Source organism: Ctenopharyngodon idella, chromosome 21 (genome assembly GCF_019924925.1).
Source record: "Ctenopharyngodon idella isolate HZGC_01 chromosome 21, HZGC01, whole genome shotgun sequence".
Taxonomy (NCBI): Eukaryota; Metazoa; Chordata; class Actinopteri; order Cypriniformes; family Xenocyprididae; genus Ctenopharyngodon; species Ctenopharyngodon idella.
This window is the reverse complement of record NC_067240.1, coordinates 3,825,134-3,846,103: the sequence shown is the minus strand read 5'-3', so window position 1 is coordinate 3,846,103 and position 20,970 is coordinate 3,825,134. Positions and strand designations below refer to the sequence as shown.

General features: G+C 36.7%; 1 protein-coding gene across 1 annotated transcript in view; it reads right to left on the bottom strand.

Annotated features, from left to right (window-relative positions):
• col27a1a (collagen, type XXVII, alpha 1a) overlaps positions 1 to 20,970 on the bottom strand; it is a 74,454-nt gene that overhangs the window by 26,847 nt on the left and 26,637 nt on the right. The window contains exons 9-28 of the mRNA XM_051878054.1: positions 19,485 to 19,538; positions 18,571 to 18,615; positions 16,410 to 16,463; positions 13,771 to 13,815; positions 12,951 to 13,004; positions 10,966 to 11,010; positions 6,850 to 6,903; positions 6,722 to 6,766; positions 5,485 to 5,538; positions 5,188 to 5,241; positions 4,170 to 4,223; positions 3,998 to 4,051; positions 3,848 to 3,901; positions 3,719 to 3,763; positions 1,649 to 1,702; positions 1,524 to 1,568; positions 1,398 to 1,451; positions 875 to 928; positions 505 to 558; positions 169 to 222 (exon numbers count right to left, since the gene is read on the bottom strand). Of these exons, the coding sequence (XP_051734014.1) occupies positions 169 to 222; positions 505 to 558; positions 875 to 928; positions 1,398 to 1,451; positions 1,524 to 1,568; positions 1,649 to 1,702; positions 3,719 to 3,763; positions 3,848 to 3,901; positions 3,998 to 4,051; positions 4,170 to 4,223; positions 5,188 to 5,241; positions 5,485 to 5,538; positions 6,722 to 6,766; positions 6,850 to 6,903; positions 10,966 to 11,010; positions 12,951 to 13,004; positions 13,771 to 13,815; positions 16,410 to 16,463; positions 18,571 to 18,615; positions 19,485 to 19,538 (1,026 nt within the window). The remainder of the gene's footprint in view (positions 1 to 168; positions 223 to 504; positions 559 to 874; positions 929 to 1,397; positions 1,452 to 1,523; positions 1,569 to 1,648; positions 1,703 to 3,718; positions 3,764 to 3,847; positions 3,902 to 3,997; positions 4,052 to 4,169; positions 4,224 to 5,187; positions 5,242 to 5,484; positions 5,539 to 6,721; positions 6,767 to 6,849; positions 6,904 to 10,965; positions 11,011 to 12,950; positions 13,005 to 13,770; positions 13,816 to 16,409; positions 16,464 to 18,570; positions 18,616 to 19,484; positions 19,539 to 20,970) is intronic.

The window sequence follows — 20,970 nt, the reverse complement described above, 5'->3', positions numbered from 1 at the left end:
CTAACTAACGACTTAACTAACCAGTTAAAGTAACTATAACAGAAAAAGTGTGGTGGTTAAAGCTCAAAACTGGTCACCAAAAGGCCTGTACTGTACCTGTACTGTTTTACTTTAGATAAAAGACTGACTTGCACACACTTGCATACTCATGATGCCCAAATGTCTTACCCGTCTTCCTTTAGGTCCTCTCATGCCGATTGGTCCTCGTGATCCTGGTGGACCCTATGAAAAAAGACATTGTTAAAGACACATACTTGTCTTTCTTTTCTCTTTCTTCTGACACGCTATGGATTGAGTGTCAGGCAGACTGGCTCCTGTCTCCATCACTGCTACGACAGCTGTATATTTGTTTTGTCTGACCAGACTAAAAGCACAGAACATTACACAGAGGTGTCTGACAGCTGATGGACAGCACACTGATCTAACGACAGCAGGTCATGAGGCCTACTACCGTCAGTTACCTTTTGACATTCAAACCATCTGTAGTATCTGATGTAGACTTACTGGACTGCCTGGTGGTCCTGTTGGGCCGCTCTCTCCAGGGGTTCCTGGGTGCCCCTGTAAGTGATGGCAAATTTATTACAAAATATTACATTACATTGCATTACTGTGGTATATTTTGGCATCATACCATGGTAATTTCATGGTATGTTTTGTATATTTGTAACCCACAAATGACATTATTATTCTAATCACACACAAATACACCAGACACACACATGAGCTGATGACTGGGAGGAAGTGCGCCATGTAACTATGGTGGACAGTTGAACTTCCTGTTTTAAACAACATTCATAATTTGAGGGAGACAGAATGAGGGAGGAAGTGCACGCTGAGAATTTAAGTGCAGTATTTGTGTGTATGAGTGCCGTACCGTAGATCCTTTCTCTCCTGAAGGTCCGGGCAAACCCATCTCTCCACGATCACCCTAAATAAATCACATGACAGAACATTAACACTAGCATTCAAAAGTTTGGGGTCTGCAAGATTTTCTAGTATTTTTGAAAGAAGAATCTAATGCTCACTAAGGCTGCATTTATTTGATCAAAAATAGAGTAATATTGTGAAATATTACTACAATTTCAAATAACTGTTTTCTATTTGAATACATTTTGAGATGTAATTTATTCCTGTGATCAAAGCTGAATTTTCAGCATCATTACTCCAGTCTTCAGTGTCATGTGATCCTTCAGAAACCATTCTAATATGATGATTTGCTGCTCAAGAAACATTTCTTATTATTATCAATGTTGAAAACAGTTGTGCTGCTTCATATTTTTGTGGAAACCACAGCTCTGACCAGTCTCTCCACCCACTTCGCGATATGCATCCTAGGATGTTTCTACACACTACTGAAGGAGTTGTATGTATGCTGCACACTCTCAGGTGTGTCTTACCTTCTCTCCAGCTAGTCCAGCCTCCCCTGCAGGACCGATGAAGCCAACAAGACCCTACAAACACAACATCATCAGTGTGAGGGTCACATGTGTGTTTAGAGGCGATAACTCTGTCTATATACTCACCCTCTCACCCATGGGTCCAGCCTTCCCTGTGACACCCTGCTCGCCCTGAAAGACATCAGAGAGTGTTTGAGTGACCGTGTGTGTTTTAGGAGATTTGTGTGTGTTTATACTGCTCATGTTCTCACTTTGACCCCTTCAGGTCCAATAGCCCCAGGGAAACCCTTACTGCCCATCTGACCCTGGAAAAACAACACAGAGAGAAAAGAGAAGATTTGTTATGAGACATAATAATGATGAAAAACTACACTGTACATATAAACACAGTTTCAAAAGGAAAAAAAAAAAAATAATAAGAAATTGTATTTTCCATAAAGAGAATACAATAATCTAATTACAATACAATACTCGCATTACAATAATCTATTGATTATTACACAAATACATAATACATTAAAACACATGACAAACAACCAATTTCAGATGTAGCAAGGAATCTGCAAATATAATGTGTTTTATCTTTAGTTACAAACATTTATGAAAATATATAATGTATTACAACGTACATTATGAATATCTTTATAATACATTAAACTCAAGTAAAGAGTTACCAAAATAATACTTTAATGTCAATATTGTTCAAAATTTTGGACATTTCTAATTATAATTTTGCGGTTTACAATTCAGTTCTGACTTGAAATCTTTTATTATTCATCAAAATAGTAAGCAATCACGTCCAAATAATATGCATTAGCTAAAACATTAAATGAAGTCACAAACAGCATGTCTAATTGATTCCCAAATAAATTAAAACAATGTCATAATGCCAAAAAATCTTAACGGTTATAAATGAACATTATTTTTTTATGCAAAATATAATTCCCATTTTTCTTTGATTCACCCATAAAATAAGTCACTGACATGTTTGATTATGTTGGAGCAAGACATGAGTATGCATACTAATGCAGAAGAGCTGCGGTCAGAACACAAAGAGAACATACTAAAAAACTTCACCAAGACATATCCAATTACTGGGCGCACAACAGAGACGGGGAAAGATGAGGAAAACAGATACCTGTCTGAGGACAGAAGGATGGACAACATCCAGAAATGTTCTGAGTTCGTGCCAGAGAAGCGCTGAGTTAGGTTAAACACGAAAAAGAGGAACGAAAGAAGGGAAAAGAGGAAAAACAGAGACAGAGCGGGAATGTTATGTAACACAGAGGATGCTCGCAGCGGATCCTAAACGTTCTGCCTTATGAGGCTGGATTTATTCTTTTCGTCTGTTTTTAGAAAAAACATATTCCCAGAATTACTTGCCTTGATGATTTATTGACATTTTAAATTAATGTTATTTTAAATTTAGATCCCCCATTGCTCCACCTTGTGGTCCATTGAGGGAATGTACATCGCTGCGCTCACACAGAAAATTAAAAAGGGAAACTATTTTGAATAAAAAATGAAAATATTTTGACAGGTCATGAGCAATCAATCAATCAATCAATCAATCAATATCTATCTATCTATCTATCTATCTATCTGTAGGTCTATCTATCTGATTACTAACTAGCCTATCAGTTTAACAAATGAACTAAGAATCTATCAATTAGATGACTAAGCTTATCATTTTAACTCATTATCTAACCATCCAAACAACTAACAACTTAACTAGCCTACCAGTTTAACTAACCAACCAATCAACTGTCTATCTGTCTATTTATCTATCAGATTACTAACTAGCCTATCAGATTAACTAATTAACTGACTGACTAAGAATCTATCTTGGATGACTAACTAGTCTATCAACTAACTACTAAAGAATCTATCTATCAAAAGACTTCATTAGCCTACTAGTTTAACTAACTAACTGACCAGTTAAAGTAACTATAACAGAAATCTAAAATTAACAAATGCATCAATTCAACTTTAAAGCCTCCAAAACCACCTACCTCTGAAAACCCGAAAAGAAAAAGAAAAAAAACGTTATTTTAGTATCGAGATACTATTATATATATATTTTTTTTTATATTTTCATCAGTTTTTATCAGTTCTCATTTTAGTTAAAGTTTTAGTAATTTTGTTGTGTTGTCATTTTTAATAGTTGTTTTAACATGTCTATATATATTTTTTTAGTTTTAGTTATTTTAGTACAAGTTAAATCTCTAGTACAAGATCACTGTTTACCAACAAACAACCAACCAGCAAAAAGTGTGTAGTTTTCTCATGCAGATACCCCAAATGTGTAAATCACAACTCACCTCGAGTCCTACTGGCCCCGGTGGTCCTACAGGACCCTCATCACCCTACAAATTAAAATAAAAATATACTCATTTTTGTCTCACAGGTCTATTTTAAAGACATTTAGACCTTTCAAATAACACACACACCTCTCGTCCAGCCGCTCCACGAGGTCCTGGTAAACCTCTGGCTCCAGGCTTACCCTATGAAGAAAACATCAACAGCATGAAGATACAAATATATTTGTGCAAATATTCAAAACACCTGTTTTTCCAAGATTTTCTTTATATATAACACACCTTTGGTCCCTCGGGTCCATTTTGTCCAGGTTTTCCGATGTCACCAGGGAAACCCTGTGAAGAATTAACCGCAAATCCTAAATGAGTACATCGATCAGCATCACATATTTTCTATATTTGTTGACATCAGTAACAGAACAAATTAAAAAGGTTATGAGATGTTGATTCATACCTCTGGTCCTGGTGGACCTGGTAATCCACTGGGCCCTCTCTCTCCTGTCTTGCCCTTCAAAACACACAAATTCACCCAGATGCTGATTCGGACATGTACACAATGAAATAAACTGAACATTCAGACCATGAGCTTTTAGGTTAAACTCACACGGGTTCTCAGGTACATTTTTTAAATAAAACAAAACAAACAAAACAAAAACAAATGTGCACACTAGAACAAAAAAAATGAAGTTGAAATTGAAGTTCAGTTTCGCGATTCTCCTGCATTTGTATCATGTTATTGTAAAAGTTCAATAAACAGATTTAAAAAAAAAGAAAAAAAAAGAAATTGAATATCAGTTACACTATGTAGCTTTTTAATACCTGATTATGGCCATATATTATATTCTGTTAAAGTGGCCATATTATGCCTTTTTACAAAGTCTTGATTTTGTTTTTGGGGTCTACTAAAACATTTTCATGCTTAAATGTTCAAAAAGCACATTATTTTTCTCATATTCTCCATTGTTGCAGCTCCTCTCTTCCCACTCTGTCAGTAAAGCTCTGTTTACTTCCTGTCTCTATGTGCTCTGATTGGTTGACTGAACCATTGTGTTGTGATTGGTCAAGCGCTTCGAGCTTGTTTTGGAAATGTCGCGCCCCTTACCATAACCTCGAGTTTCAACACACTACTAACTCAATCAGGCCCCGCCCCTTTATTCTGCGTATGCCTTGGGCGGGTTTTGAAGAAATGTTTTACATGCAATTACAATTAATGGCTTTCAAGGTTCAAAATGGATGTTCTGTATGCATTCAGAAGACTTTGAATATTGTGCACAAGTCACATGAACCATTGTTTAGAAATTTCCATAGTGCTTTTGAGACTTTTTTTGAAGCTTGAAAGCTTTGGTTCTCATGGAGACTAATTACATAGAAAAAAACAATAAGAACAAGAATTTCTACTTTTAAGTCAAAATTGGAACGACATGAGTGTAAGTTAATCCTGACCGATTTTTTTAGGAAAGAAACAAACATACCTGTGGTCCTGGTTTTCCACGAAGTCCTGGTAATCCCGGCAAACCCTGCACACCCTGAAACAAACAGAAATAAAATGCACACAGTTATATATTCATCATATTAGCACAAACACAAGTTCAAGAGCATGTATGTGAGAGAGTGCATGTATAACTGTCTATGAAAGCTCTAAAATCGGGGCAATTAGAAGGTCATGTTTAATTAAAATACCAGACATCTGGACGTCCACTGCTCTGCGCTGACAGTGTGCAAATGTGTGTTTGACAGGGGGAAATGAGGGGTCACTCTGGAAGGTATACCTTGTCTCCTTGAAACCCAATCTCCCCTTGCTCTCCAGGAAGCCCAACATCACCCTGAGAGAGAAAAAGTGAAAGAGAAGGAAATAAGTTGTGAAGTAAATCAAAGTCAGAAAAAAGACCAGAGAAAGTGACGGAAGAAGATGGTTAGGGCAAGATCTATGTTGTTTTCGCTCTCAAAAAGCAGTTTGAGAAGAAGTCTGATCATTGAACTAACATAATCATAAACTTTTAAAGCAAAGCTTCAGATTTAAAGCAAGTTAAGCTCTATAGACAGCATTTGTTGCATAACGTTGTCTGGTACAGGAAATAATCTTCTCAGGTTTTAGAACAATTGTAGTAGATGGTACATTAAAGTATATCCACAAGACTTAAAGGGATAGTTTACCCAAAAATGAAAATTCTGTCATTTACTCACCCTCAAGTTGTTCTAAACCTATATGAATTTCTTTCAAAAAGAAGATATTTTAAAGAATATGGGTAACCAAACACTTGAAAAAATACTATGGAAGTCAATGGGGTCCATCAACTGTGTAGTTACTAACATTCTTCAAAATATCTTCTTTTGTGATCAACAGAAGAAAGAAACTCATACATGTTTGGAACAACTTGAGAGTGACTAAATGATGACAAAATTTTCATTTTTGGGTGAACTATCCCTTTAAACATTACATGAGCTGGCAGGAGACTAGACTCGCTTACTGACCTTTTCCGTGTAAAATTAAATTTTTAACTTTTAAATATTTTAACTTTTGCACAACATGCACAAGGACACCAGAAAGGGATTTTTTATATAAATAAAACTCTATTCACACAAATTAAGTTGGTTATGCATCCACTTATTAAAGTATTACAACTGCTGAATGGACAATTTAGACAATATTACAGACAACTTTACTCAATTAATTTAAGTGGGAAACAATGCAAGTTTTAATTTCCACTTTTAATGCTTCCAGAAAGCTGACTTCCAATTTATGTGCATTAACAAATAAATAATTGTTTATTTAAAAATATTTATTAAAAAACTACATAATTGAAAATCAACATTATGCCATATAACTGTCGATAGCGCTTAATGTGTACTGAACCTGGAAGCAACTCTCTCTCAAAAATTTGTGTTTGTATCTCAAAAATAATTCTACAGAACTTTTAAAACATGCGTAACATAGGATGGCCAATGGGGAGAGAGAATTTCCATCACATGCTGCAAAACAGGCCAATAACAGAGTATTCAGATCACCTTATCACCTTTCAGTCCAGGCTCGCCCACGTTCCCTGGGACACCCTGGAACAAACACAAACACACAAACACTGAAATGGCTGGTGACTGATAGAGATATGCATGGGCTCCATATGTGCATGACTTACTTTCAGTCCATTTGGTCCTGGTAAACCGATTATGCCGACAGGGCCCATATCACCCTGGAGAAGAGACGGGAATGAGCATTGTACGTGTTTTTGATCTCCAGTTTGTGAAGGATCTAACTTAAAAAGCTTCATCTGATTAATATTACCAGTTTAAAAGAATATTGTGGGTTTTAGTGTTTTATTGAAGTAAAACATCATGCTAAGAGGGCCTGCAGGGGGCACATGATCTCACTTACTCACTCAAGTACAAACCAACAGAAAATATGCCATCAACTTGTTTACATTTGTAAAAGCAAATATGGATTTAATATGAACATCATGCTGCTTAGGTGAAACTGATTTCAGCTGTACTACAACAACAACAGACACACAATGTGTGTATAAATACTGAACAGAGAGTGAGCAGACATCCTGATAAAAGCCTGACAAAGTTACAAGTGGGATGTGATTTGTATCGATGATTAGTTATAACTTTAATTTGATTGCTATACTACCGTTCTAAAGTTTGGGGTCGGTAAGATTTTTTAATGTTTTTGAAGAAAGTCTCACCCAGGCTGTATCTATTTGATCAAAAATACAATAAAATAGTAATACTGCAAAATATTATTACAACTGACCATTCGAAAAGACCCGCCCCCTTTAGTTACTGTTGCTACGCCCAACAAGCCATGCCGCTCTCACGCCACACAGGACATCATGTTCTCACGCATTGAAAAATACATCGCAGAGCAAAGAGGACACAGACAACATGTCGACAGACAAGACAGAGCAGGTTACCTTTGATATGAAACAGTCTCAAATTTCAAATGTTGTAATTTTTAAATTAATTTAAACAATAAATACAGTTTTGTGGCTCTTTAATGTGTTGTTACAGATCACTGTAGCGCCTCAGATCAAACGGTTCGTGAACCTATCTTCTCTTCCTACTAGTTAATTTATAGCATCAAATAAACATAAATGAACATCAGAAGGTATGTTCGTCAATACACACCATTTTTCAAGTTCAAGTCCACTGACGTTAATCTACTAACTCCCCTGACTGCTTTGTCAGACAAAACGGCGGATTCGCCGTTATGATTGGTTAGATCACTTGTCAATCAAACTCCTGGCAAAAGGTCAATTGTTTTCTGTGTGAATATATTTTTTAAAATGTAATTTATTTCTGAGATCAAAGCTGAATTTTTAGCATCATTACTCCAGTCTTCAGTGATGATCCTTCAGAAATCATTCTAATATGCTGATTTGCTGCTCAAGAAACATTTATGATTATTATCAATGTTGACAACAGTTGCGCTGCTTCATATTTTTGTGGAAATATTTTTGTGTTGCATTTTTTTAGGATTCTTTGATGAATGAAGGTTCAAAAGAACAACATTTATTGAAATACAAATCTTTTGTAACATTATAAATGTCTAAATGTGTCATTTTTGATTAATTTAATGCATCCTTGATGAATAAAAGTATTAACCTAAAAAACAATCTTAGTGACCAAAACTTTTGAAATATAGTGTATATATAAGCATTTTAAACTGACATCACTTTGATTTATACTTCTTTTTTAGGGATGCACATTTGTATAATTGCTCAAATGACAAGGTTTTTTTCTGCTTGTATTTCATTCATTACCATCACTCTAAATAATTAACATTGCACATGTAAATCTGCCAAACCATTTCCAATGCCAGTCATATAAAATTATTTTGAAAAATTAAAGAAAAAAATATTAGAACATTTGAAATAAAACTTTGCTACGTGTAGGATTTCAATATCAATATTTAAAGTCTAGGGTCTGCATAACCTCCATAAATTGTAAAAAATAAAATAAAATAAAATAAAAAATTATAATGTTGTATTCCACCTGCATATAAGCTCAGCATAATGGAGCTCCACATCTTTGTGGCTCAGTTTTTGTTATCAAGGTCATCTTGCTATTTCAAAGGCTTCTAGTTTTTTTTTTTTTTTTTGAGTCTCTTACAACAGGTTTACATTTATCCAAGGTCAAAAAACACTTTCAATTTTTCATAATATACATTGCAGCATCACCTCTTTTCTCACAGTGTCTGAAACAGTTAAGTTTATTTCAAACCCCTCCTTCCTGAGAGCCTGCTCTGCTCTGATTGGTCAAATGGCCTACCCTGTTGTGATTGGTCGACCGTTTACAGCACATGTTGGAAACTAAACTTTAATTACCACATCTGAATTTCAGCTCCTGATCTTCCTCAGCACTTGATACACAGTGTTACGAACAGTAATGATGGTGTCTGTTCTGAAATTTTCTTTAGAAAGGCAATTTTTTTTTACAAATCTACAGTGGGTACGGAAAGTATTCAGACCCCCTTAAATTTTTCACTCTTTGTTATATTGCAGCCATTTGCTAAAATCATTTAAGTTCTTTTTTTTTTCCTCATTAATGTACACACAGCACCCCATATTGACAGAAAAACACAGAATTGTTGACATTTTTGCAGATTTATTAAAAAAGCAAAACTGAAATATCACATGGTCCTAAGTATTCAGACCCTTTGCTGTGACACTCATATATTTAACTGTCCATTTCTTCTGATCATCCTTGAGATGGTTCTACACCTTCATTTGAGTCCAGCTGTGTTTGATTATACTGATTGGACTTGATTAGGAAAGCCACACACCTGTCTATATAAGACCTTACAGCTCACAGTGCATGTCAGAGCAAATGAGAATCATGAGGTCAAAGGAACTGCCTGAAGAGCTCAGAGACAGAATTGTGGCAAGGCACAGATCTGGCCAAGGTTACAAAAAAATTTCTGCTGCACTTAAGGTTCCTAAGAGCACAGTGGCCTCCATAATCCTTAAATGGAAGACGTTTGGGACAACCAGAACCCTTCCTAGAGCTGGCCGTCCGGCCAAACTGAGCTATCGGGGGAGAAGAGCCTTGGTGAGGGAGGTAAAGAAGAACCCAAAGATCACTGTGGCTGAGCTCCAGAGATGCAGTCGGGAGATGGGAGAAAGTTGTAGAAAGTCAACCATCACTGCAGCCCTCCACCAGTCGGGGCTTTATGGCAGAGTGGCCCGACGGAAGCCTCTCCTCAGTGCAAGACACATGAAAGCCCGCATGGAGGACTCCAAGATGGTGAGAAATAAGATTCTCTGGTCTGATAAGACCAAGATAGAACTTTTTGGCCTTAATTCTAAGCGGTATGTGTGGAGAAAACCAGGCACTGCTCATCACCTGTCCAATACAGTCCCAACAGTGAAGCATGGTGGTGGCAGCATCATGCTGTGGGGATGTTTTTCAGCTGCAGGGACAGGACGACTGGTTGCAATCGAGGGAAAGATGGATGCGGCCAAGTACAGGGATATCCTGGACGAAAACCTTCTCCAGAGTGCTCAGGACCTCAGACTGGGCCGAAGGTTTACCTTCCAACAAGACAATGACCCTAAGCACACAGCTAAAATAACGAAGGAGTGGCTTCACAACAACTCCGTGACTGTTCTTGAATGGCCCAGCCAGAGCCCTGACTTAAACCCAATTGAGCATCTCTGGAGAGACCTAAAAATGGCTGTCCACCAACATTTACCATCCAACCTGACAGAACTGGAGAGGATCTGCAAGGAGGAATGGCAGAGGATCCCCAAATCCAGGTGTGAAAAACTTGTTGCATCTTTCCCAAAAAGACTCATGGCTGTATTAGATCAAAAGGGTGCTTCTACTAAATACTGAACAAAGGGTCTGAATACTTAGGACCATGTGATATTTCAGTTTTTCTTTTTTAATAAATCTGCAAAAATGTCAACAATTCTGTGTTTTTCTGTCAATATGGGGTGCTGTGTGTACATTAATGAGGAAAAAAAATGAACTTAAATGACTTTAGCAAATGGCTGCAATATAACAAAGAGTGAAAAATTTAAGGGGGTCTGAATACTTTCCATACCCACTGTATGTACATTAGTGCAGGAAGTAAGACTGGAATTATTGACAACTTGTTTCAGGCAGTTCGGAATCAGTTCTTTCTTTTGGGAGGCAATAACTCCATTTATCAGCCACTTCAATCTTTGAAACTTTGCAGGCCTTTTACAACAGCTATATTACACACTACAAGAAAGTTAATATCATAATAAGGGGAATTTTTCACTTACAATCAATCCAAGGACACCAGGAGGACCAGGAGCTCCTATTACACCCTGAGATAAACACAGAAACAGGGACAGAGCGTTATGTTTTCCTTCTTAAACAGGTACAGATTTCTAGTGCTTCATGGGTTAGTACATGTGTGTCCTTTATAATATGTGCTGTGTATATGCACTCTCTTCATATTCAGAGATATTAATATGGCTGTACAAACGAGTGTGAGCTGTAGAGAGAGTGTGTGTGAGTGTTTTTGTAGAAACAGAGACGGTTTGTTGTTGGCTCGGCAGCAGCGTGCTGGAGCCATTTCCTCTCGTTCCCCTGGTGTGATGAAAGGATGAAAGGAGCACTTCACTCCTCTTTTCAGGAAAAGGGAGAACAGGAAATGAGAGGGATTTCAAGTTCCTGTTCTTACACTCCCCACATTTACAGGTGAAAAAAGGCGGGTTTTGACTCGAACACTTCCTGTTATGATGTCACATACTCCATCCAATCAGAGACATTTTTGGGAATGATAATCTTTCAACTAATCAACCCAAAAAATGTATTACATGTATCAAATATATGATGATACTGACCATAGTAAGCACAGATCCCATATTTAATTTAATGTGAATGAAAGTTTTTCCTCAAAAAAATTCCTTCCTGTCTGAAATCAATCAATCAATCAATCAATCAATCAATCCATCAATCCATTGGACAAAAAGGCATGATCTAACACCTTCCTGACTGAAATAAATAAAATCATCCATCCATCGGACAAAAAGACATGACCTAACACCTTCCTGAAATCAATCAATCAATCCATCCATCCATCCATCCATCCACTGGACAAAAAAACATGACCTAACACCTTCCTGACTGAAATAAATAAATAAATAAATAAATTCATTGGATAGAAAGACATGATCTAACACCTTCCCTATACGGAAATAAATAAAACAAATAAGCCTAAAATGGTTTGCTGGTCTTAGCTGGTTTAAGCTAGTCTCCAAGGCTGACTAATTTACAAATGCCAAAAACCCAACCAACAAACCAGGCCAGCATGATCAGACTGTGAGACTATTTATGACCAGCAAACCAGCTTAGGCTGGTTTAAGTTCTTTTTATTCAGCATCTACTCTTCACAGCCTTGTTTGCATTCAACAAATTAAATATGACTTCCATACCAGAAAGAAATACAGAACAGTACAGAAAATACAGTGTGTGTGTACATAAGTAGTGAGTGGAAAATTGTGTTCAGCCAAGATACCAAAAGTAAAGGATGAGGTTTACACCTATACACAGTTATCTCACACTCACAAACACACATAGCCATAATCAATTTTATACTGTATAAACTGCATATTCTATCCTCTAAGCCTAAACCTACCCATCACAGAAAACATTCTGCATTTTAACATTTTGAAAAAACATAATTTAGATAAATTTATAAACTGTTGTTTTCCTCATGGGGACCAAAAAATGTCCCACAAGGACAAGGATTTCAGATATTGCCATCTTTGTGGGGACACTCTGTCCCCATGATGCAGGGTTTACCAGGACCACACACACACACACACACACACACACACACACACACACACACAGGTTTGTTTTGATATCAAAGTGAGGACTCTCCATAGGCGTAATGGTTTTTATACTGTACAAACTGTACATTCTATCCCCCTACACTACCTATTCCCCATTTTTACTTTTTTAATAAAACATTGTTTAGTATGTTTTTAAAGCTATTTTAAATATGAGGACTCATTAAATGTCCTCATATTTCATGTTTAAGTCGTAATACCAGTGTAATACCCATGTCATTATACAAAATTGTGTCCTCATAAATCACAAAAACGCGCGCAAAGACACACACACAGATACACACTTCCACTGCTTGTTTGGAGGCTGTAGACACCGTGTACATGTGCATTTCTCATCATCTCTGTTCTAAGTGTTTTATCTGCTTTATGAGAAGATGAAAGAATACATATGAAAAAAAAAAACTCACTGGTTCCCCATCCAGTCCTGGTGGCCCTCTTTCTCCAAAATCACCAGGAAAACCCTGAGAGAGAGAGAAAATGAACTTCTAAGTCACTTATGCTATCACAGATTATCTACACAATTTTATTTTTGTAAAGAATCATAAGTTGCCCCCATGACGCTACATTCTGAGTGGTTACTAAAATGCTCTGGATAGTTGTTAAGCCATTGGTATGCGGTTGTTGAGGTGTTCTGGTTTGTTGCAAGGCATCAAACCAGAGTGTCATTAGCATGTTGCTATCTAGCATGTTCCCACCAAAGAGTGGATTAGGGGGACTGTTCTAATCACTAACCCTTAGTATGGCACTGCTGATGATGACATCACTCAGATGATAACACTGAGCCCTGCTGATTCAACAGGAAATTTATGAGGTCAGATGTCAAAGGTCATGCTGGTTTAAACAACCCCTGCATGGCTGATTCTGCATCTTAGTAAGTGTGTGTGTGTTTATGTGTGTGTATCTATTGTGTCCCAAAGGCCAAGGGACAATGACGATTTCATGATCCAATGAAAAGTAAAACTCTCTCTCTCTCACACACACACACACACACACACACACAATTATACATAAATAACTGTTATTTAATAAAAAATATTTTATAATTACTAAGTATGCATCTTTAATGACCTCATGTTGAGAAACTATAGACTGCACTTTTAAAATGCTTTTGTTACACTGTAGGGCAACAAAATTATTACATCTTTCGAAAAATATCTTACATTTCTCACACACACTTACAACAAACTCACATCTGTATCTATAAAGTATGTTGAGACAAAACTTTACCGGCCTACCCATCTTGCCCCTCTTCCCTGGTGGACCAGGACTACCCTGAAAAAGAAAAAGAGACAGAGAAAGAGAGAGACACTAAATAATTACTAATATAGTCACCTGTGATTAAAAGTCTCATGCCATTAGAAAGAAGAACTCAAAGACCCCTCTACACTCTGTCTCTCTCTCTCTCTGTGTGTGTGTGTGTGTGTATACATGCAGTCTATTATCATATGACTCATCCAAACACCCTCAGCTGAACGCCAGAACCAGCTGGAAGTAGTTTCCACTTTCACAACACACACACACACACACACATCCATGATAGGATCTACTGTCATACATCTACCAGTAGTGGGCAGCACTTGATTTAAAAATCTACCACTAATCTATTTCTATATAATAACAGTAACAGCAGTATTATATACTTATATAAAATATAAATATACTTAGAATGGTCCCACTTATATTAGGTGTCTTTAACTACTTTGCACTAACATTTAAATTAATCATTTGATACAATGCACTTATTGTGTACATTCATGTGTTTACATTGTACTTATATTTTTAAAATACCTGCATGTAATTGCAGCTGCACTGTAAACCCTAACACTCAAAATAATTAATTGGTTTGAGTAGGACAAACTTAAATTAAACAAATTAGTTCAATCAAATTAACTTCTATGAGTATTTAAACTTTCTTTTTCTTTCGAGTTCATAGAACTGATCAATTTCAAGTAAACTGAACAGTTTCATTGTTTTGAGTTTTATGAACTTTTATCTTTTAATTTAGACAAACTTAAGTTTAACTGAAACTGGACTGGGATTTCTATTTCCCAGAATGCTTTGCTCATGGCACTCGAAAGGGACAGTAAATGTTCAAATTAATTGTTATATAATGTTTTTTGTGCAAGGCCTTCATTCATCTTCGGAACACAAATTAAGATATTTTTGTTGAAATCCGATGACTCAGTGAGGCCTGCATAGCCAGCAATGACATTTCCTCTCTCAAGATCCATTAATGTACTAAAAACATATTTAAATCAGTTCATGTGAGTACAGTGGTTCAGTATTAATATTATAAATCGACGAGAATACTTTTGGTGCGTTATGCGATCATGATTCGGATCGCGTGTCAAACCGCCAAACTGCTGAAATCACGTGACTTTGGCGCTCCGACACAAAAGATTCATAACGCTCCGAAGCTTCATGAAGCAGTGTTTTGAAATCGGCCATCACTATATAAGTCGTTATTTTGTTTTTTTGCCGCACCAAATATATTCTTGTCGCTTTATAATATTAATATTGAACCACTGTACTCACATGAACTGATTTAAATATGTTTTTAGTACATTAATGGATCTTGAGAGAGGAAATGTCATTGCTGGCTATGCAGGCCTCACTGAGCCATCGGATTTCAACAAAAATATCTTATTTTGCATTCCAAAGATGAACAAAGGTCTTACGGGTGTGGAACGGCATGAGGGTGAGTAATAAATGACATTATTTTCATTTTTGGGTGAACTAACCCTTTTTATATTGCTGTACACATTCAGCCAGTGCTATACCATGCTATTGCTAACATTCTAGGAAATTAGCAAGTTAGCATTTTCTGAATTAGGTTGTTATAGTTAAGTTTCCACTAATAAAAATGTTTATGTTGAGATTATGTGATAATTTTAAGTTAAATGTATGAATTAGTTTACTCAAATATTTCAATTTAATAACAATTCAAATGTATGAGTACAAAATAAAAATCTGCCAGTTCTGCTTACTTAAACTTTAAATTTCCTAACTTAGAAATTTTTATGTAACCGATTGCCTCAATTTTTTTGAGTTTCACCAACTTATTCGGGTTTACAGTGCATAATTAATTTCTGTAAATACATCTATAATTACACTCTTGAGCCTTCCCTTACACCTTAACCCACCTTTAAACCAACCCATGTCCCTAATCTTACCCATATCCCACCTCAACAGCAGCAAAAGTGTGAACAAAAGAAGTACATTTTTACTTATTATTAGTAGTTAAAGACAACTGATATAAAGTGTGACCCTTAGAACCATATTTTAGCTATAGATAACTAGATTTGTATTTCCTTCAGGAAATACCATGTAAGACATGAAAAGAGTAAGCTACAGTTAATATTTAATATATACCCATATACTATATAGTATGCAAAAACTCAGTATAGTCACTGCTGTTAAACAAACACACACACACACGTATATATATATATATGTTCCGAATATATATATATATATATATATATATACATATACACACACACACACACACACAAACACACACAGCTTGAGTACTGAACATTTTATGTTTTCAAAATGTAATCTTAAATTTCTGAACTTTACAGAAGGTTTAAGTATGTTGTATGCTGAATTGATTGAATATGCTTAGTAATTAGTGTTTGTGGTCTAGAGGAAATCATGTCATATGGTTTATCATGTCAATGAGGTGACTGTATTAATTAGATGTGTTGCATCTGTGGGTGTTTTAATGGTTTTATGTGAAGTACTTTAGCAGCGTTAAACAACACCCGGAACATTCGCCCCTATGACTGTTACGATCACATGACTGCTGAAAAATGACTCAGTGAAGGAGGTTACAGACGGAGTCATAACATGAACAGACTCACTCTTTCACCATCAGCTCCAGGTAAACCAAAAAGTCCCGGGATTCCAATGAAACCCTATAAAGAAACAGAGAGAACCTCAATACTGATGCCTGGAATATTCTTTTTTTTTGTTTAATATCTCATTTTTTTCCCTCAAAATTGGTGTTCGGGGTGGTTGCTATATGGGTATATTATTAGTAGTGCTAGGGTGTTCTAGGTGGTTGCTTAATATGCTATCCATATTAATTTCATAGACCTATTTTAAGGCCCGTTCACACCAAGAACGATAACTATAAAGATAACGATAAAGATGTAGTTCTAAAAATCCTTCTAAATATAAAAGAATAGCACTGTCCACACCACAGTTATAACGATAAGGATATAGAGAAACGATATCGTTGGGATCACTTTCAGAATTAATTTTTTTCCAGCTGTTGAATGATAAAACACTGACAGCCAATCAGAATCCATTCTAATTTAAGGGCTCGCGCAAATAAAATGGAAGATGACATTGCGGAGAAGTTAATCGTCGAGGTCCATAAAAAAACACCACTGTTTGACAAGTCAAACCCCCTTTTCAAGAATACTTTAAAGAAAAACAATCGGTCATACCCTCCAAATAAATGGTGAGAAGTATTAACGATGAGATCATTATGCCAGGCTAGCAAACATAAAATGACCTCAGGTATCCAGCGCTAGTTTCGACAACATTGTCTTGCTTCTTTTAAAGTTGCAGTATAAAAGACTAGCCGTTGTTTTTATTCCACTACATTGACTTCTTCAGCTAAATTCACTGTTAGATTAGATCGATTACACTAGCTATTCACTCCAAACATAGCATGCTGAGGACATCTGCTGGTTAAAGCCATGTAAATGCAACAAGAACAGCAAAAACATGTTGTACACACTTTGAAACCGCAGTGCATGAGCTTAGAATAAACAGACCGTTATTGTTCGTTGGTGTGGATGCAAATATAGTTATCGTTATAGTTAACATTCTTGGTGTGAATGAGCCTTGACAATCTCAAAATCTCCCATTTATACTGCAACAGCTTTAGAAGAAATATCTGAGACAAAGTTAATCCGTGAATAGAAACTCTCCTGAGTAGTAAAACTAACCCTCAGATGAAGTAAGTCTTTAAAACAGCTTAGTCTATATAAGACAGTTTAGTCTATATGTTCATTGGCAATCCAACGGACGTCCACCGTACGATTTGATCACAAGGATGTACAGATGAATGGAGAGGTGCTAGGATGGATGAATGGACGTCTTCGTGTTGATGCAGGCCATGAAGTAAGTGTATATGCCCATGGACTGCATGGTGCTGGCCTCCACAATGTAGTCCAAGGGCACATACGCTCACTTCAGGGAACAAACGATGGCAACATGCACAAACAAACACAGGGTACAATGAAAACTTATGCATACAGATTCACTCGCACACATCCAGCAAAAAGGCAGACTGATAACTCCATGCAAGGTGCTTTGATACAAATGTGCATTGGAAGACACATGCATATGTGTGTGTGTGTGTGTGTGTGTGTGTGTGTGTGTGTGTGCGGTGCCTAAAGACAGCAGGGCCTCAGTCTTATTTTAAACAGGAAATTCCAGCCAATGTGGGCGGAGTCTAGCCTGATAAAGAGCCTTTAATACAGCTCAACTACAAACACAACAGCTAGAGCGTGTGTATGTTTGAGTACACTCTATAAAGTGGCACAGTGAGAATAAAATATAAATTGTTTCTGAATACATCAAACTGACGACAGAGCAAAATAAATGAAGGTGGCTGTACATGTGAACATGTTAATGTGACCGTAGGAGGCTAAAAACACACATAAATGCACACTTATGGCTCGGGCAGCTGTCAGCAGCAAATTTGTCATGGTTGAGTCTCTGTTGACTCAAAAAACAGAAAAAGGAAAAAACCAGAAAACGAGGGGGAGACGGAAGAAAAGAGAAGCTGTAGTAGTAAAAATCCCTCTTATGGAGTCGAGGTCAAATCACTTGACTTTAAAACTCAAATAAGACGACAAGAACGTCAGAAAAAGCGTTCATTTTCAGCTTTGGAAAAGATCAAACATTGCAACGGTAACCATAGGCTGCTCAGACAGCTCAAATGTCACAATAACAGCGTTGTAAGTTGCAATCACACATCAAACTGGGAAGAAGGCGTGTACACACCCGAGCACCTTTCGGCCCAACAGGCCCTACTGGACCAGGTAAACCCTGGAAGAGAAGAAAAGAGAAAGAGAGACTTCAGTAACAGGCTTAGGATTTAATCAACACACATCGTTTAACAGGCAAACTGGAACTGAAATTAATAGCTTGTTTCTTTTGATAAGCATCCAAACTTGTGTGCCCACAAGAACAAAAACCCTGATGAACTTATAATGGCCTTATCATAGGCTTCATAATGAAAACAGAACCACAAATCTCTTGTAACATGTTAATATCTAGGCTGACATGCAGAAAATAGCAATGGATAAATATTTAACCAACTAGCCTTTCCTTGATTTTGTTACATTGTTTAAGTATTGGATAATATGCGTAAAGCAGAGGGATAATAACTCATAAGGGTTTTTTTTTTTTCGATAATGACTAGGTGATTGTACATTGTCCTGCGTATAACACAGATACTTACCAAATAATTAAATATATGAAATGAAATATTGGTTTGAGTTCAAATGATTTTAAACACAAGCAAAACACAAGCATAAGAGCTCAATGTGTGTCAAAAACCAAAGGCTTGTGGCTCTGGATGGATATTTAATTTAGTTTTATTGTGATTAAATCCAAAACTCCATCAGTGAAAACAACACAAGTGTGTCAAAACATCACGATACTAAGTAGCCAGAGCGAGCGACTACATCCTTTCCTATAATTACACTTTTCCTATAACACTTATTTTCAATCGCTGTGCCCTGCAGCTATACAGAACAAAACCCAATATCTATGCCAGGGCAACTTACTGCTAAATTAATTGCATATTTTGCATGAACGGTCAATGAAAAACAAAGCAAAACACACTCAAACAAACAAACGCATACACACACATATACACGCCACACTCCACAGCAGAGGAAGATCTACTGCACCTGCCTGCCAGGATAGCCTTTGGCTCCAGCTTCTCCATCAGGGCCTTGTTCCCCCTGTAAAGAAAGACAAAGAGAAATGATGGCTACCCTAATTTACATGAAAGTATAGTATTTGAACACATAAAATGTATAAAAGTCATTGCATTACATTTGGAACAAAACACCAAACAATATGGCTTTAATTGCAAAGAAAGAGAAAAAAAAAATCAAGCAAAATATAATGACAGACAGACAGACAGACGGACAGACAAACAGACAGTCAGACAGACAGACAGATAGTCAGACAGATGGACAGACAGACAGACAGATGGTCAGACAGACAGACAGATAGACACACATACAGACAGATAGATAGACAGATAGATAGTCAGACAGACAGACAGATAGTCAGATAGTCAGACAGACAGACAGACAGACAGATGGATGATGGATGGATAGATGGACAGACAGACAGATAGACACACAGACAGACAGACAGATAGATAGATAGATAGATAGATAGATAGATAGATAGATAGATAGATAGATAGATAGATAGATAGATAGATAGATAATCAGACAGTCAGTCAGACAGACAGACAGACAGATAGATGATAGATGAGTAGATGGACAGACAGACAGACAGACAGGTAGTCAGACAGATAGATAGACAGACAAACAAACAAACAGACAGATATATAGTCAGACAGTCAGTCAGACAGATAGACAGACAGACAGACAGACAGAAAGATGGATGATAGATGGGTAGATGGACACAGACAGACAGACAGACAGATAGACACACATACAGACAGATAGATAGACAGATAGATAGTCAGACAGACAGATAGATAGTCAGATAGTCAGACAGACAGACAGACAGATGGATGATGGATGGATAGATGGACAGACAGACAGATAGACAGACAGACAGACAGATAGATAGATAGATAATCAGACAGTCAGTCAGACAGACAGACAGACAGACAGATAGACGATAGATGAGTAGATGGACAGACAGACAGACAGACAGACAGGTAGTCAGACAGATAGATAGACAGACAAACAAACAAACAGACAGATATATAGTCAGACAGTCAGTCAGACAGATAGACAGACAGACAGAAAGATGGATGATAGATGGGTAGATGGACACAAACAGACAGACAGACAGACAGAGAGATAGATAGATAGATAGATAGATAGATAGATAGATAGATAGATAGATAGATAGATAGATAGATTTCACAAAAAGAAATTAGTTGAGTAATAGATGCAGTTTTGAAATTGAAGACAGTATTGTGTGACTTTGTTTGTTGTTGAACATGCATATAGTTAATGCGATGAACTTCATCTACTACAGCGGATTCAAAGATATTTAGCAAAAACAATGTGGAAAAGTGAAGTTAGATGTTTGACATTTTGCAACCATACACAGTTCTCCTTTAAAAAAAATTCAGAATAGACGGCTACTTTTAAATCATCGTCATTGGAAAAAAATTGCAAA